General features: G+C 30.7%; 2 protein-coding genes and 1 long non-coding RNA gene across 3 annotated transcripts; 1 reads left to right on the forward strand and 2 right to left on the reverse strand.

Annotated features, from left to right (window-relative positions):
* Positions 1-272: 272 nt before the first annotated feature.
* On the reverse strand, positions 273-5644 carry LOC148283889 (uncharacterized). The gene is made up of 2 exons (XR_015825473.1): positions 5475-5644; positions 273-716 (listed from the first exon to the last, which is right to left on the reverse strand). It is a non-coding gene; the product is annotated as an uncharacterized LOC148283889 (long non-coding RNA).
* Positions 5645-7048: 1404 nt separating this feature from the next.
* LOC148283890 (uncharacterized) lies at positions 7049-8189 on the reverse strand. Its single transcript, XM_088243013.1, has 2 exons — positions 7376-8189; positions 7049-7277 (listed from the first exon to the last, which is right to left on the reverse strand). The coding sequence occupies exons 1-2, from the start codon at positions 8045-8047 to the stop codon at positions 7239-7241; spliced, it is 711 nt and encodes a 236-aa protein (XP_088099139.1). The 5' UTR covers positions 8048-8189; the 3' UTR covers positions 7049-7238.
* Positions 8190-9150: 961 nt separating this feature from the next.
* On the forward strand, positions 9151-9841 carry LOC148283891 (uncharacterized). The gene has a single exon (XM_088243014.1). The coding sequence runs from the start codon at positions 9311-9313 to the stop codon at positions 9644-9646; it is 336 nt and encodes a 111-aa protein (XP_088099140.1). The 5' UTR covers positions 9151-9310; the 3' UTR covers positions 9647-9841.
* The last annotated feature ends 9458 nt before the right edge of the window (positions 9842-19299 follow it).

Raw genomic sequence — 19299 nt, forward strand, 5'->3', positions numbered from 1 at the left:
AAAGGAATTAACATATTTCCTTTGTTCATTTACATTGTTGTGAAACTAATAACAAAAGATACGATACTAGCTGGCGGCTGTCAGAAGTTTGAAAAAATTTTCTACAAATCTATAAATTATTTTTTTTGTTTAGTAAAGGTTACTAAATAATAAAAAATATATTTTAAATCCGGAAGTTCACAACACTACGGGACCAAAACTCGGTTCTTTACATTTTTAATTACAAGGAATTAAGTTTGAAGTTATACATACATAAATAATACAACAGTAAATACTGATCGTCATATAATATTTTTATTGAAATATAATGTTTAAATGTGAAAATACGACAGATTTACTTTTAGACCGAAAACAGTATAAAACTTTGTATGAAACATCATGATGTATTTGTATTGGCATTGAGGCTTGTGCGTTCAAATCGCGAAGCAGTGCGTCTCGTGCGAAGACCGCGCCTAGAAATAGGCCGAATAGGGCGGCGCGGACGCGGAATGATCGAAAAGTAAGTTGCATAACGCTCTCTGCGTAGTCTTTCTATACGCGCGTCGACGCTCGAAGTGCAAGGTGCTCGGTAATACGACAGCGCATCTCCCGCACCGCGTTCCCAAGTTGCGTCACGACGAACGATCATCATTCTGGAACCTTCTCTTCGAAGTGTGAAAAGCGAACGAACTCTGCGTAGATACTGCATCGCGTGTACTTAAAGATCACCAAAAAACCTGAAAAAAAAAACAATTTATATAGACCGTTTATTTTATTTTATTTACATTGACAAGTATAAACAATGTAACTTATAATGTTAGAAATCAAACACCGATTTGAGTCTACTGAACACTTTGAGTCTACACACACAAAAACAAAAATTTCGCGACAATTTTTTTGCCATGTTAGGGTATTTTCAAACGAATGTGAAGATAATATGGATTGAATGTCCTTTTAAAGTTTTATAATTTAAGGTACTTAAGTAGAAAATAAAAATTATCTTATTATAGTTAGCAAGTACATTAATCATAATTGAGGGAAAAACCAATGGTTAAGGGCAAGGCTAAGTGTTTAATGGGGAATTTAGGTATTCATATTTGAATTTCGGAGAAAATATAACAAAATGAGTATTGATTGACATACATGTATGTATTGTCATTTCATTTTTTATGTAACTGTGCCTATTTGTTCATTTAATATTTATTTGGCGGAAGATAGATGGGAAATATCTGAGTCACCTTAGATTTGCTGATGACATAGTAGTTATAAGTAAAAGCATTGATAGATAGAGTGAAACGATTAACGAATTACATGAGGCTTCTAGTAAAATTGGTGTGAATATGAACATTACAAAAATAAAAATTGTAAGTCCAGAAAACAAGATCATCAAGGTTAGTTAACAATAAAAATATCGAAATAGTAGATGAATATCTATATTTTGGACATTTGATAAAACTGGGCAAAGAAAATCAAAAGGGGAAAGGCCAAGAAAAATAATAATGAGTTGGGCAGCTCTCGGAAAACTTAAACACATACTAGAAAATAATAAGATTCTTATTTGTCTGAAAAGGAAAACATATGAATCATGTATGCTGCCAGTGACTACATACGCATTGGAGACCATGGCCTTTACGAAAAGTAATGTGGAAAAACTCAAATGCCCACATCGATCCATGGAAAGATCCATGCTTAGTATAAGCCTAAGAGACAGAATAAGAAATGAGGAAATCAGGAACAGAACCAAAATAGCGAATATCATGGATCGCGTAGCAAGACTGAAGTTACAATAGGCAAAATATGTTGAGATACAAGAACTCACAAAGATGGACCCATAAAATTTAAAGATGGAGACCTTAGGAGAATAGGAGAGGCGTCGGAAGACCTCAAACAAGATGGTCCGACGACATAGCCGATATAGGGGGAAAAATTGGCGGCAAGCAGCAACCGACCGAGAGAAATGGAAGGATATGGAAGAGGCTTATATCTAGCGTGGAAGACAGAAGGCTAATGAAGAATATTTATTAGGTTTTGGATATTACTAAAAACAAGCAAAATATAAGAAAGGTTTGTTTCTAAAATGCGTTGAATCTTAATGTTTATGAAAGCTGCATTAAAATAACACAATAAACGGTATTTCACCGAAAGTTAAATGGAAAGATACGTTTCACTTAATTTATGTGATAAGACCCAATGACAGAAAACAAAGTGTCTGGCATGACTTTAATGTGTAAAACAATACATTTTCCAGAGACGTAAAAATATATAATGACATCTTTTTCAAACATTTCTATAAAAACGTCGTTTCCTCGAATAACGATAAACTCATTTTACACTGGGGGTTTCTGTACTTATTAATTTTATTGTCATGATGTCGTTATCTGAATTCGATGGTGCATAAGGCACTGCAACGGAACACCTAGTGCAGTGTGTATTGATTTTCTGTTACAAGGTTTTAAAAAAATCATGAAAGCAGTCATCGAGTAAAACACACCAACCAGGATTCCGGTTTAACATCACATACTGTATTTTACATCTGCCCAGACACGAGAAAAATTAATTTATTTTGTGTTAATTATTTTTTTTAAACGTAGGATTGATCATGATAGGTACCTACTTTTGAAATTCTAAACAGGTGGACATTATATGCCTTTGTGGGATTTTTTAAAATACTATTTTTACTAATTCAACAATGTTTGATTATGTGTAAAAGAAGAAGTATAAAAATTGAAAAATTGTTTCCAGGCGTTGCCTAGTAGGTGATTTGGTTCAGCCGGATGAATCTCACCCACGTGATAAAGGTTTCAGCTCTTTCACTTCACAAAAGTCAACAGATGGAAGAGTTGAGGAAATGTGGATGTTTAAACATGGGCAGAATGGTGAATGTTACACAGTGTGTAAAGTGGCCACTTAAACCAGCCAATGACAGGTCATAAGCCCTGTAAATGCCTAGACTTCCATATTCCCTTCTCGAAAACTTTTTCCCTCTCTGTTGAAATAAATTTAACTATTTTTACTGTTAATATGTATTTCATTGCTATGTAATTAACCTTTATTTTTTGTATACTCTGGTTTACCTCTTCTGTATATTGTAAAAAAACAACAAAAAAAAAAAGATATAAAAAATAAACAAAATATATTAATACGTGTGTTTTTAGTGGGCAGATAGACGTGGTACAAATATTGAGGACGTTTTACTTTAAAATACTTTTGAATCATTGTACGTGATGAGATAAAGAATGCGTGGGATGTGGATTAGATAAGGAGTTCAGAAGAAGAAAGAAAAAGAATCAAATAAAAAAGTGGAATAAAAGGATGATTAGGGTTCTAAAGATATTACGATAATGTTTTAGGGACAAATGATTTAATTTCGTATACCAAATCTCCTATCTCCTATTTCGTATACCAGTCCTAATTATTTTGAAATCATGAGTTACGCATATTATAATAATCTGGACAGCATACAAAGAAACGGTAATTTGATAAGCAATGAGGCCGATCTGTTTAATATTAATATTTATTCCGTTAATTATTTTTGAAAATTGAGAATATTAAAATTGCATTGGGAAATATTCAAGACGGTGACACGAGGTAACTAAAAGTGCCAAATATTTTAAATTGTGAAAAAACATGCGTAACTTTTTTTTATATTTGATTTATACGTCTTTTCGTCTCCATCTTTAAATTTATTTTGTTAAAATTTTCTGTATTTTTTCTTTATTGAAAAGCTTCGTATTTTTTAAGGCCTTTAATGCGTGTACACGAAACATAAAATGAAATAAAATATTAGCAAAAACATTTATTAATAAAATAGTATAATAAATAACTACGAATTTGTCGCCAATGAAATTGTAATTTGTGGCGTATAAAATACGAATTTCCTCGATACATCTACTGAAATAATCATAAATAATAACTAATCGTTACAGAAAGATCAATAAACATAATAGTTATTCAACTAGATTTATTATTATTGTTTATTGTTATTGCTGGGTAATTATTATTATAAATGTGAAATGGACTTATTTATATCAAACTATTTTAGTTTATTCGCAAGCAGTTGAAGCACAATTGTATATTAATTGTTTATGATGCACTCGTTAATAAAAATTAAGTTCCAATTTTCTTACAATAATGAAGTGATGTTATATAAAACTGGATATTACGGAGTCCTGTGGTAGCGTTGCGGATTCGCGATTCAGAGGTCTGAAATTCGAACTCTGCTCTAACAAAACTTCCCCCGATGCCATGGTGTACACGTATAAATATTGCATTCTTTTAATATTCCCATATTTTAATTTCGGAACTATTTTCAACGAGTTGTAATGTACTATAAAAAATACAAAAATTTTGTCCTGGTACAGCGGGATTCAAATCATAGAGGCATAGAATTAAAAATAGTCCAGAAACCGCATACGCACATCAAACAGAAGGCGACTGAACTACTCATAAATAAGTAGGTTTACGTTTTGACTCATTAGTTTTTTTTGTAGAGTCACTCAGTACGCAATTCTTGATATGAATTCAACTATGGGATCACATTTCATTGAAATTAGCAAATGAATGTGTAAGTAGCAAACACAATACTTAAAAATTGAATTATTTTTCCATCTGCAGATTATCGAAGAAAAGAAAATGGACATTTCGTTAGTGTTGCCAGGGTAGTATTTTTTTTTAACCTACTTTGCTCATCTAATGAGAGAACTAATGAAAATTGGACCTCGGATTAAGCAACTCTGTGGTGGTCATTTGACCGACATTATCTTTAGAACATCAAATTTTATTTAACATGATATAAAAATATCCGTTTTATGTAAAATAAAATTTGTTTAATATTTTAGGTTCAAAGTTCATTAATTCAATTACTCTCATTAAATGACCCTTTACTTATTTACTCTGTTGTGTCAATCAATATTTCCGCGTGCACAATATTTTTTTTTGAGAAATAAACAGATTGATTTTTTTTTACCTTACATTTGTGTTATGATTATATTTTTTCCCATCGTGCAACATTACGCGGCGACATCACGAATGCGTGTGGCGAAAGTGGGGTATAGGGGTATTTTTGTACACATTTTGATGTATTCAAATATCATTCGCTCCTTCTGGACTATTCTTGATTCTATGCCTAGAATGTTTTATATCAGGGGACCACAAACCAGGTGTATAAATGTAAAATAACATTTATGAATTTTTCATTTCCGGTTTCTGTTTTTTTATTGATAATTCCACTAATTAAGATAAAACAATATGGTTTCGATAATAAATTAGTTAAGAAACCGTACTTAAATATTTCGTAAATGTTATATGTTTAATTGGTTATGAACCAGGTTTTCTTTTTTTGTTTTAATTGAATGACGCTCTCTGTTAACAATTTATTCTTCATCGCACCAGAATAAAAGGACGATTATTATTGTTTATATAGAAGTGATCCAATGTTTGCACAATTTCCACAATGAAGTATTTTAAAAGTCAAAATTTAAAAAAAATATACTTACCTATTTTTGGTGATATTTTTTTTATTGCAATACGGTGATAGTAAGTAATGAAAATTAAAAGCTTGTTATTAAATTTTTGGCATAATATCTCTCACGTGTGTTTTAAGGATCATATAACATCAAAATTATCAAAAATTAAATGTGCATAACGTCAAAATTTAACTCTCCTAATTCTTTTGTTATAGTTCCATTAAATTAATTTTTGAATTTTACGTTCCTACGTTTATCTGCAAAGTATTAATATTTTTTACTTGCAAGCGCAATAATAACTTGTCTTCATAATAGCATCCACCCAGCCATTTAGTTCTATTTCACACACAGAACAGTATTTTTCATCCACCTGGACAGATTAAAAAAATATTTAAAAAAAAATAGTAACCTTTATTTAGCATAAAAAACTTGCCTGATCATTCCATTGAGAAAAATTATATAATTCCATCCAGGAAATTCTTATTGTTGATCGATAAAACAAATAAATTTACGTATTTATTTCTCTATAATACCACGTGAGCAAAATCACGAGTAAAAGCTAGTTAAAAATATTAATATATATAAAAAATAAATTGATTTTTATTACAACCCGTAGAATGTTTTAATTAAAATATGCATTATTTTTTCAATTACTAGTTTCAGAAATATTCAGCAAACTACTCTTACGTGCTAAATTTTAAACAATAATTAAACTATAAAGTTTATATTTAAAGCACTAACTTTGTGGTTATTCATAATAAAATGAATAATTAAACTTCTTACCGAGGCCTCTCTAATACCCCTTTCGCTATAAATAAAGAAAAAAAAATTCCCCCTACGAACCCACACACAAAAACCCTCAAATGTACATTCACATAAACTCTCTCCTTCTCTATTATTAAAAAAAGCAGTGGAATTTTTCAATTGCCTCTGGTATTGTTATATTTCTGCTTACTGGTTTTTTTTTCATGGATGATCAGGAAAACAGGCACATAGCCCACAAATTCCTAATACAGAAGACAAAAAACATTAGACAATAAGAGTTAGCAACAAACACAAAATAACAGTAAAAGGCATTTAAGCAAGAATTTATTGTTTTATAATAGTCGTAAAAACAAAATAAATAAACAATATAAATTTTGTATTTGATGCACTACCTTTTTGGTTATTTATTACAATAAAACAAATAAAAAACTTTGTGTTTAACGAATTATTTTTTATGTTTTCTACATACCGGTTTCAAAGCCAAACAAGCTTCTTTATCAAGGTATACTTAACTATACCTCGATAAAGAAGCTAGCTTTAAATATCGCTTTGAAAGATAGATAAGCTGGCTTTGAAGATAGCTTTGAAACCGGTTGGTAGAAAAAATAAAAAATAATTCGTTAAACACAAAGTTTTTTATATTTATCTATTATAAATAAACAACAGCTTATTTTAAGTATATGTTTGAAATTGTTTATCTATATTTCTCAAAAATGCCAATTCCTTTTTAAGGAATAAACTTTTGTAGAATTTTTTAATTGTAAGTTTGGGATATTAAGAAAGCCCATCGTAACTTTAAGCCTCATAAGAAATCTTCATGGAACTTTCGTTTTACTATAAACAAAAAATAGGTTTTTTTTTTGTATAATAAAAAACACGATAGTTTATTGTAAATTTATTAATCAGATATTTTTGTTAAATTTACTATTTTTAGATAAAAACTATTAAACCGCTTTTTGATTAGATAGATAATTATTATATTAATTAAATAAATATATATATATATAAATACATATATTTAAAGCGCTTTTAACAAATGCAGCAATCCATGTCACAGCACACTTGGGCCTGAAAAATATTAGAAATAATTAGAAAAAAATTAAAAGTGAATAAACATAAAATAATCAAGACACGATAAAATTAATATTATGTAGTAAAATTCTTACGATTTCATATCTATCCACAGGTACGAAGCAACAGGCCGGATCGTTGTAGTCATAGGCTTTGTCACAATAAGCAGTTGGACGGTACGTTCTGCACGAATTGTGGCATATTAAAGGTCTTGCTGGACAGTTGCACGGAGGCAGCACCGGACAGAATCGAGGGTAGGGAGGTTCAGGTATAAGAGGAGGCTTGGGCTTAAGAGTGCAAGGCTTCGGGCAGAATGGAAGCACAGGTTCCAAGCACCGAACCTGGCGCGTAGCCCGGGGTGGCGGAGGCAATGGCATACAAGGAGAACAAAACGGAATCAGTGGTGGATATTCTTTACATTTAATCTCAGGTAGGATTTTCATCCTGCATTGTTCAGGGGCCCATCTTGGTTGGCAGTATTTCGGAATCACTGGAAGCGGAAGGGGGTCTTCTGCCCTGGGTTCTCTGATGCAACATCGGATGTGCGGATGCATCGTGGGCCAAGTCGGTGGACAGGGGCATCGAGGAGACGAACATGGAGTGTAACATTTGAAGGTCGATTTTCGCGGAGGCGGCGGCCCAGGACAGCGAATCTCTGGTTCAGGAGGACAATACATTATCCTTTTGCACTGCCGGGGGCACTTCGGCTTCGGACATGGCGCTGGTTTTGGGGATACCGCTTTAGGGCAACATTTACTTTTCGTCATTATTGATTTACTTTTTTTTAAATAACTTTTCTCGTTTACTTTTATCCAATTTTTATAAGATTTGTTTTGATTTTATAATTTTTATAGGACTGAAAATTTTGACATCGTTTTTCCTAAACGGGTGAAGAAAACTTAGCTTTTGTTTTTTAAACATCGATTTGATAAAAAAAAAAACGTTCTTTCTTTCAAAAGTTTCACTTTAAATGAGGAAGTTGATAATCAAAAATTAAACGTAGCCAAAAAAAAAATGACAATATTTATCATTTTTTTAAAAGTTTTTTAAAAGATTTTTAAAAGTTTCGTATTTCTGAAATAACACCGCGTGTGACGTTAGAGGTTTTCTTCCGCTTATTTTCGATCAGTTCTGCCCATTGGTCCATTTTTTATTTTTTATTTTTTTTATTTTATTTAAATCTTAAAGTAGGGCACACATATCATACATATTGTTATGTGTGTTCTAATAATAACATTGCAAATATATTTAATTTATAAATTGTTTATCACATATGTCTTGACCATTATTTTAAATTTTGATATGTTTTTTTCTTCATAAATATTTTTTTCCATTTCGTAATACTTTTTAATTGCTTTAAATAAAATTTAATTTTGCTACTTTGCCTTTTTCCTAAATGGAAGTCTAATTTTGTTCTTTTCTCTAGTATTGTGATCGTGTTCATGCTGTTTCCGATCAATTTTTTTCCAAAATTCTGTTTTTTTTATTTTCAGCAAGCGAATTGGAAATATTCCATTATTCTCTTGTCATTGGTTGATTCACATATACCAGTGACGTCGTTGAAAGTAGTCCGTTTTATAAAAAATGTTTTTTCGTACATTCTCATTAAACTTTGCCGCACAATTCAATGCTCTAATTTTTACCACGCGCTAGTAAAACAAATATTGTATCCAATTTCCCATAGGGCTAAAGTTTATCATCGAAATCTTCAATACACATTGACGCTACATTAAATAAAACGTAGGCATAAAAAAAATCATGAACTTGCATTTTTTTATTGTTACGTCGTTTAAACAAAGTACCTAACTAAATACATCTTGTCAATGTCTGGATCAAACAATTAACACTTAACTATGGAGTGTTCCAAAATAAACAAAAGAGTAAATTGTTTTTTTTTGTGCCAATCAATTGATATTTAAAATTTACCAAGTGAAGTGTAAAAAATAAAATGTAAGAAAAAACCATAAAATAAAATAAAAACAAGAGCTTAAATTGTAAAGGCGAGTGTGGTAAAAGTGCAGATAGTTAAAATGTCTATTATTATTTGTGGTACTGAAGATATTCCTCCTTCACGTCAGGTTTGTCATAGACCTATCAAGCCATTTCCACTAACGAGAAAGCCTCTGACTATTCCACCACCGGAACCAACAGTCTTCGCTTCTCCCGGCAAATGCTGCTACGACCTTCCTTGCAAAGCTGCCTGCTTCAATTCCCCGGTCTGTACCAGACCATCCGGAAGGTACGAGAGGAAGCCAGTATTCCCAGGAGTTTGTCCGCCACCAACGACAAAATGCGCGCATAACTACAAAAAAGCCACACCGAGACAGCCAGGATGCCATCCCCCAACTTGTTGTGGATGCTGGTAAAACGACATTATAAGTAAAAAAGCCTTTGAGAAAACACAAAAAGCCAAAGTTAACAATTGATTTAAGTTTCACATTTAAGGGGAGAAAAGTTTCTGATCTAGTAGTGGTACAAAAAAGTGGAGTATTTTGAAATATCCTAATCTAAATATAACTTTTATTTTGTCTTCAATAAAAGTATTATAATTGAATATAAAATGTTTTTAATTTACGTATTGTATGCAATTTTTTACCCACTCATTTGTTGTTTTATCTGTATAAAAACATTTATTTATTTATATTTTATTTCACGTTTGACATAAAACTTTTATTAGAAATATAAATACCTCACTGGGCACAACCCGTGTCGAGGCATTCATTTACATGATTTAATATATTATACTTAAAAAGTCTTAAAAATATATATTGAAACAGAGACGGAAAAAAGGGGTTTTAGGTATTTACAGGGCTTATTTTATTTTATTTTATTTGGGAAATCAACAGTTCTACATACATATTTTTAGTAAACAAACAGATATAGTGTTTAAACTCAGAACTAATAACAGATTTCCACATAGTATACAAAGCTGGTAAAGAAAATATATTACATATCAAGTAAATACATACAATTTATACTTTTAAAAATGTTATTTTCATGTACTCAATAATCAAAGATTTTTTAAATATTTATTTTAAGAACATTAAGTTACTGTAAATTGGGCGGGATAAGGACAAAAATGCTTGAAGAGAGGAAAAGGAGGGGAGGGGAGATGTACATATTTATTATTATAATGTCTACTAAGTTACATAATACATTTTTAGTGTAAATTTTAAATCTGACAGAGTGATGTTTGTGTAATCTATATGACCATCGATGACTCGTCATCTGCTGATTTAGTGGTCACTTTACACACTGTGTAACAATCGCCATTCTGTTTTTCCTCTTTGTTGCAATAAATATTGGAATACTGTATTTTAACTTCACGTGGTAACTTAATCATTTATTAACATGTCGTCATTGATGCAGCATTTATTATTTGTGTAAGAAGCTGATATAAGGGAAAAAGGCACACCCGTTTCTATCCCTTAATAAATGAGTTTTGGGGGACCGTAGCCGCAATTTTGGTTATTAAAGATTTATCTCCTAGTGTGACGCCCTTCGCAGTGGCATCATTGTGGGAAGACCAATAATTTAGTTTTGGATAGTTTACTGTCGTTACTTTCATTCCTGATATTTTAATATTTTTATCTTCAAATAATTAGAAACAAAACTTTACACTCTTTTCCACTTTAAAAACGTTTTTTTATCATTAAATACCTAACAACATCGGAAACTAATAATTTTAAATTAAATGCGTTTTTAGATGGATTGTGGTTCCGTGAGTAGTATCGAAAACTACGGAACAGAAGGTCTAAGGTTTTAAAACCGCTATACCACTTGTTTCCTTTATTTTAACATAGTTATTTACGACAAAAAAAAAATGGCCCTAAAATGTTATATTTGGGTATAACAATCAGAAGACAAATATATTTACTTAAATAAGTTAAAATTCACTTATAATATTTTTTTTATTTCTGAAATTACACAATATATTGCCAGGCCACCGTGGATTTGAATTATTATATCCATATTTGAACATTTTTATAAGAATAACAGTTTTATTTTTTCACTTATGTATACTTTATAATTAGTTAATAATAACGTTTTTAATCCGTTGTTATTTCAAATAGCAAGTATTAAAGTAAAAATTACAACTTTGTATAAAAATGGTTTTGTTAAATAAACAAACTTAATTATTTATAAATTAATTGCGATTCTAGGATGATTAATTAAAGAGAACAATTGACACAGCGAAAAAAAAGTTTTTCTATTGATGCGTAAATTCGAGAAAAAACCAATAAAAATATAAAGTTTTATAAAAAAATATTAATACCCATGTGACAAAAAACAATGCGCCAAATACGTTTGACAAAATACAGGGTAATAGAAGATTCTTAAAATGTTTTTGGGGTGAAATTTTTTATAAAGATATATGTTATTTGTTGTAACTTAAATACGATAACAGATAAAATCCCAATTTTTTTTTTATTAATAAATATAATAAATTCGCTGATTTTGTGTTTTTAGATTCAGTAAAACATTTTTTTCAAATTTAATGTTTTTACTTTTGCCTCATATTAACCGAATACCAAAATTGCAACATTTGTAATTTTGATAATACAAAATTTTATTCGAACCATAAGACATAAAAAAAATAAACGGTTAAAAAGTGGTTATCCCATCGGACAGAAGAGTGTGGCGAAGGGAAAGGACTGTCAAGTATAAGGTGAGTTAGGTTAGACAATAGGTTAAACCATGGAAGGGTAAACCTTATATCAGTTCAGGAAAATTTATTTTCATTCATTAATTTTGTAACATTAACACCGATATGTTTTTTTCTTCTTGAATAAAAATTGTGACCTTTTTTTATTATTTAATGGAATATACACATTTGCATATATTTGTTTCCAGGGAATCTTTAAAACACTAAATCATTTTAAGATCTAAATTGGAGTACTTCTTTTTTATTTATATATATTATGTACATACTCACTTGTATATTTACATATACCCCCAGTGAGCGTTTACAAAGACTATGTGCATTACATGTTTAATCAATAAAAAAAAAATATTTTTCTGTTTTTTTTTTTTAATTAAGCCACTAAGCAATTTTTAATTAAGCAATGAAAGTTTAGTAAACTTTACCCTAACATTCTTGGAGCCTATTGAAATATACAAACGGTTTAGTCATGACATTATCTAAGCTGACATGGAAAGTGTGTCATCTCAAGTCAGGAGTAATAACACTGCTTGCTTTTTGAATGCTTGCCTTTGCTGTAGGAACACATAGACATTTCTGTTTGGTGGGAAATCGTTAACTGTTCTGAGGATCTTTGGCAGAAGTAAAAAGAATCTGACGTTGGTTCTAACCTTTCCCACAGCAAAGACAGCATTGGTACGCAAGTTACGGTTGAGGTAAGGGTTAATATTAACAAGAATATTACAGGCATTTACATGTCAGTAAGATTTATATTTTGTGCATGAAAAGTAAATCAGTTAAAACCCGTATAAATTCTAAACTAAAGTTTTGAATGCATTCTTGATGATCAAAAGAGTGTTTAATTATACAGTAGTAAGAAAAGATAATAAAATTATAAGAATATCAATATGTTTCTTTTTTGAGTTGTTACCGGATTTGTTCTGACATTTCGGCTACTATTGCAGGACGCATCTTCAGGGTAAACTGTGTGTTATGTAGAAAAAATTATGCGTTGATGTACTAGTAGTTTGTTGTCTGCAGTGGGCACATTTCCATTCTATTTCGGACAGTGGGAAAAATAAGGAAGCATTTATTAACCCAAAAGATAAGAATTCCCTAGAAACGGAAGCTGTTTAAAAATTAAATTGCCCAGGATGTGATGAATTGTAAGTGAAATAAAAAAAAACAGGGTCCTGCAAAATCATAGGATAGCAAAATCACTATCGCACTCGTCCTTTGAGAACATCTTTGGAGACACATATATTCATATTTTTATCAAAAAGAGCAAATCATCTTCAGAAGATTGGGTTGGAATAGTTATAATTTGATTGATTAATGTATTTTGTTATTGTATAATTTGTTTAAAATATGTATGTATTTCAAGTAATTAATAATGTGTACAGTACGAGTTTATTAATATTTCATACTCGATTTTTTTTTATTTTAATATTTTTATTTCTAAGCACTCTTTATACCACATTTATGTAAATGGCAAAAATGCCGTATATAAATAAATAAATAAAATAAATAAATAAATAAAATTCCTGTGAAAACAATTGATCAAAAAAATATTGTATAATTTTAAAACCCCTTTAACATAAAAGCGTCTACATAATTCTAAAATAACAGTCGAGAATCAAGATTATATCACCGGATCCTTTTTCTGTCTACTTCTAAACTCTTTATTTGATCCCATACAGTATGCAATAATTTAATCATCATATAACGTGTATGTGTACAATGAGAGTTTTAAATATATATTTATATGTATATGCACACGTGTCCATTTAAAAACAGCAATTCCAAAACATGTACAACAAAAAAGTACAAATTTTGAATAACTGTTCCGCCAGTCTGCTTTTGGTTGACTGGAAGATGTTACTTTTAGCAGTAAGTTCGCCAAATTGCGTACACTAGTGGCATTAATTGTACAAATTTTTGACTAAATTGTGATTTAATTGTGATCATAGCCAAAAATATCTTTAATGGTGTAGTGAATTTTAACATTTGTATTTGTAAATGTTTCTATGATATATTGGTATGCTTATGATAACATGTAATAAAAAACTGTTGCAAATGTTAAGCAGAATAAATAAGAAAATCAAGCATACTTCCAGTACGGTTTAATAAAAATTTTCGGTACAATGGCAATGTTGACATTGGACAAAACAGTTCATTTATTAGATTTTATCCGACAATCTTTAGACTTAATTACTGCTTTGATTCTTTAAAACACTGTGTCTACGGATATTTTTGGGTGTGATAACTTTAAACCACGTATGGATGATGGACTTAATCAACTCACTTTTATTGCTTGATTTCCGACGGAACGCCAGCACGTTTGATTTTAAAGGCCACAGTTAGACGTCCAACCGTGAAACTGGCGTCGCGGGTTCGATTTCCGTCAGTTACGAGAAAAAAATCAAAGAAAGATTTTTTCTCAATTGGTCTGGGTGTTGTGTTGTATTTTTCATTACTTCCTTCCATATTCTCTTTATCCCACCTGCTGACAAATCTCAAAATAGAGGTTTAGCGGGTTATTCATTTTAAAAAAAAATCACAATTTATTTAAAGGGATTAAGGTCAAGACTATTGCCAATCACTCATGGTTGCTTCGTGCAATGTGACATTGCGTATCATCAGGCTGAAAGATGCACTGCTCTGGATCCCCTGCGAATAAATCATGGATAGTGGGCAGCAGGTTTGGCTTTCAATTCCTTTCTACTTCAAAAACAACATCTGATATCTGACTAAAAGGATTAATTTTTTTATTACTGTTGCTTGAATTCTCCTGATGGTATGCAAAACAATTTCAGGCGCCCTATCGTTGATTGATATAGGACAAGAGACATTTATCTTGCTTTTGCACAAAAATGCAAATCTGGAAATCGTATGGTCTCAGTGACACTCGGGTATTATTTTTTCACTGAAGGTTATAACAATTACATAATCTAAGACGCTCGATACCGAGTAGAAATATTAAGATCAAAACAATAACATAAATCACCAATTAAGCAAGGCAAAACAGTTTTTTTTTACTAAGATCCAATGAATCAAATTTTTTTGAAAAATTTCCACGATAAAATCTTTATTTCAATTCTTAAAATGAAATAAATAAATAAAACTTATTATAAGATTCAGCAAAACTGTTGAATGATACTTTTTTTACCGTAAAACGGGAGACGCTTAGTCCTCTGACCTCGAATGGAATCATCCGTTCGAACTTGTTTTTCGTAAAAAATATGTAAGAGTGTAACATAGATTCCCTGGAAATAAATACATGTAAATGTGCATATATACGAGTATACCTAATAATAACAATGCGTAAGTGCGTATATTTGTTTGTGTGTTCTTCACGTCGGAGCGACCGATCGACTTGATTTTTTTCACAGGGATAGCCGGAGAGATGGGAATTGATTAGGCTTAAGTTTATATAAAAAATAATTAAATATAGTAACAGTGAGCAACATAATTAGTTTTTTACATGTTTAAAACAATTGACTAGCTTTGTCTTGCCATAGACTAATAAATCATCATATTTTCATTTCGAGAGTTGGAGAACCGGCAATCAATACAAGCTACTTTTTTTCTCAAAAAAAATCATTCCATCGGAAAAATAGTTTTTGATAAGCAAAATTCTAACTGATAAACGACACAACCAATTAACTGTTTTAATATTTATTTCCTAATGTATGAGCGAAAGGTGAAAATACTAGATATGAGTAAATTGTCGTTATTATTTCCTTTTTAGAAGAAAAAACGTAAAAAGTGTTTTTTTTTTTAATTTTTTAAAATAAATTAAAGAATTATTATCGGTTTGGTAAAAGATGCATATCATCTGACCTTGCACGGAGATTAAAAAAAACATAAGAGCTTTTAATCTTCAAAAGTAAAAATAACAAGAAACGTTCATAAACATTCTTAAAACAAAATAAAATCTTAAATAAATAAAACAACTTTGTTTTTAACCACTAATTTTTATTTTTCATTGACCGGTTTGAAAGCAAACAAGCTTCTTCGTCAAGGTTTACGTAACGTTACATAAAAATTAGTGGTTAAAAACAAAGTTGTTTTTATTTATTTTATTATAATGAATAACCACAAAGTTAGTGCTTCAAATATAAATTTTATAAAATAAAAGCTGTTTGTTTTTCTACAGTGAAAATAAAAAGATAAAACCGTATAAAGGGTTCAGCAGAATTACAGAATAACAGAATTACTATCGTATTTGGCCGGAGACGCTCGTCCTCTAGCCTCGCGGGGATACATCTGTGAAAACTATTAATTTGACCATTTCCAAATTATACGGCCGTTTGTTTGTCGGCCATTCTGACTATTTATTCCCCTGGGGTAGAAGGGTCCGTCACTGGCCATTAAGCTGCCGGCCCGGAAGAGGAGACGAACGCACAGATGGGATATCCGGTTCGGAAAAACGGTTTTTTATCGGAAACATTATGAATATCTAATAATCAAACGTTATTCGTTACATGTTCTATTTATTATATTAAAAAAGTTAATCCTATTCAAATATATGGGAGATAACTACTAAGTTATAAAAAATAGGATCTTGAAACCGAATTATCTGTTTAAATATACATTTTATGTATATTCTTACAAGGTCAGGTCCAGCAGTTGTCTAAAAAGCTTAGCAGATACTGAAAATATTAATTTATTACAATATATGAGTTTGTCCAAATGTTTATAGACAAAAGACTGGATTTCACCCCGTCGGGAGTCATTAAGATTAACAAATTAAAACAGGGATGGAGAATACTTCAAATGAGGGTATATGGAAGTTTAGGCATTTACAAGGCTTATGACCTGTCATAAGCTGGTTTAAGTGGCAGTGACGGTGGCCATTGACAGGTCATAACCCCTGTAGATGCCTAGACTTCTATATTACCTTATCTTAAATGTTCTTCATATCTGTTGTATTATGTTAATATAAACAGCTCCCCAGGGAGTTGAATCCAGTCCTTGTCTACAAAAATTTGGACAAACTCAAAATATTGTTGATAAATTCACCTGGTCCATGAAGAAGTATAGAAATTGAAAAAATAACATTTTCAGGCGTTGCCTCGTATGTAGATGAAATAATTCAATTATATGAATCTCACCCGCATAAATAAAGGTTTCAGCTCTTTAACTTCACTAACATAAACAGATGAAATAATTGAAGGAATAAAGATGTTCAAATATGGACAGAATGGTGAATGTTACACATTGTGTAAAGTGGCCACTCAAACCAGCCAATGACAGGTCATAAGCCTTGCAAATGCCCAGACTTCCATATTCCCTTATTAAAGGTATTCTCCATCCCTGCTGTTATTTGAAAATATTAATTTATTTATTTTTATGTGTTTTTATTGCACTATAACAGGCCAAGAGTCCCAATTACAGTAACAATAACGTCACCAAATACTCAGAATCGAGATAATTACATTTATTTTAGGGAGCTCACCGGGAATCGAACCCGGAACCGTTCGTGCGAGAGACAATCGTCTTATTAATTTTACCACAGGAGCAGCAGGTTTATTTTATTTCTTAGATAGGTTCTATAAAAAAAAACAATTGTTATATCGATTTTTAAGAATACTAGCGGATCCGACAGACGTTGTCCTGCCCGAACGTTGGCTTGCTTGCTATTATCTTGGAAAAATACTTTTCCTCTAGGTACTTGTTTGTGATTAATATCCAAAACTAAAAATCGTTGATATTCAAAAAATATTGAATTTATGTAGGTACTTGTTTATAGTTGAATTCCAAAACATAAAATAAATATTTTTTCAAATATGGCATTCTTTTTGCAAACGTCAAACTCCGGTCGTCTCACCAACAAAGTGGTGTACTAATGTAGGAATACGCTTTTTAAAAAAATATTGAATTTAATATTATTTTAGTGTTACCAAAAATCTAATAAAAATTAATAAATGGGTAGAAATTATGGAGAATTTAAGGAAAGAATCTGATTGAGATCCACAAAAAATAAATGCTGTATGTAAACATTCAAAAACAAACTTTTTTCTAACACAAAAAATACAACAACTTTCCATTTTTTTGCAAATGCATTCTCCTCGAATGCAACCCTGGTAGATTGATGAATAAAACATTTGTGCTCCTAATTTTTTTACATATTTGATTGAAGATTTTAATATCTACGAACATGCACAGCGCAAAGACCTATATTTCTCTGAAAACCGCACGTAAATTTGTTAAGCCGTTTAGGAGTACGTTGACATCACACGCACAGAGGAATTATATATATAAAGATAAAAAAATGTTTATATTGGAAATCCAGTTAAAGTTTTTTACAAATATAAATATGATAATACAACGTACTCGTATTACGCACTAAAATGAAAAAAAATAATATTATACATAAAACAAAGAAAAGCATTGCAAGAATGTTTAGAATGAAGAAATGAAGTGGAGGTGATGAAAGGGAATAATTGTGGTATTTTATTTTATTTGGAAGTTCAACAAGGATACATAAAATACTTGCATCGTGTAAGTAAGTATTGGTATCATTCTTCACATATATCCTTAATTATAAAACTCCACCATATTTTATCAATTTTGTGAAATAAAAGTGTAAGTAGCTTGAATAAATAATTTTAAGTAATAATTCAGATTACGTTGAATATAAAACAAAATGATTTTATAGAAAAGAAAAGAGAAAATAAGAAGTAATAAAAGACTTATAATATAAACAATCAAATACTGAGTTGAGTCTACTGAACACTTAATTTTTTTTACAAATGAGCAGGTGGGTTTTAAGTTTGTTTAGAAACATCATTTCCCTCTCACGGTTTAGCATCTAGCTGGAGGGGCATTCCATGCCATAGGTCCTGCTACCTAATTTAGTGCGCTGTTTGCGTACCATAAACCCAAAACGTATTATTGAATTGGGTTGTAGTCCTGTGGCTAGTGTCTAGGACTCACGGACCAAAGGTCTGTGGCTCGAATCCCACTCTACCCCAATTTGATTCCATTTTCTAATAGTGAGTTATTTACAACTCGTTAAAAATGGCCCTCAAAATTAAATATTTGGGTAAATATTTAAATTTTTCAGTTAAATTTTAAAATAAAATGCTTTTTTTTTCAGAATACGGTTTTGAAATATAACATACTTTTTTTAAAAAAATACTATTTAAATCATTTCTTCATTTGAATTTTAACAAAAAGGTTTCTAACTTTTTACTAAGCTCTTTATTGTACCATTTTTAATATAATTACAAGTTTTAAACAATTATTTTTTTATACTTACGCACCCGCAAACACGCACCTTCTCCCTCATTCATTCCCACACGCACATGTATCCTCTCCCTCATTTATTCACGCATTCACACATTCACATACACATGAATACAAACGACA

This window comes from Micrasema longulum, unplaced genomic scaffold, assembly GCF_059751315.1.
Source record: "Micrasema longulum isolate JH-2025_06_02 unplaced genomic scaffold, ASM5975131v1 h1tg000180l, whole genome shotgun sequence".
Taxonomy (NCBI): Eukaryota; Metazoa; Arthropoda; class Insecta; order Trichoptera; family Brachycentridae; genus Micrasema; species Micrasema longulum.

Coding starts and splice junctions, on each gene's coding strand:
- LOC148283890 (XM_088243013.1), bottom strand. CDS start 8,047: ATGACGAAAAGTAAATGTTGCCCTAAAGCGGTATCCCCAAAACCAGCG. Junction 7,278..7,375: donor CTGTGGATAGATATGAAATC/GTAAGAATTTTA, acceptor AATATTTTTCAG/GCCCAAGTGTGCTGTGACAT.
- LOC148283891 (XM_088243014.1), top strand. CDS start 9,311: ATGTCTATTATTATTTGTGGTACTGAAGATATTCCTCCTTCACGTCAG.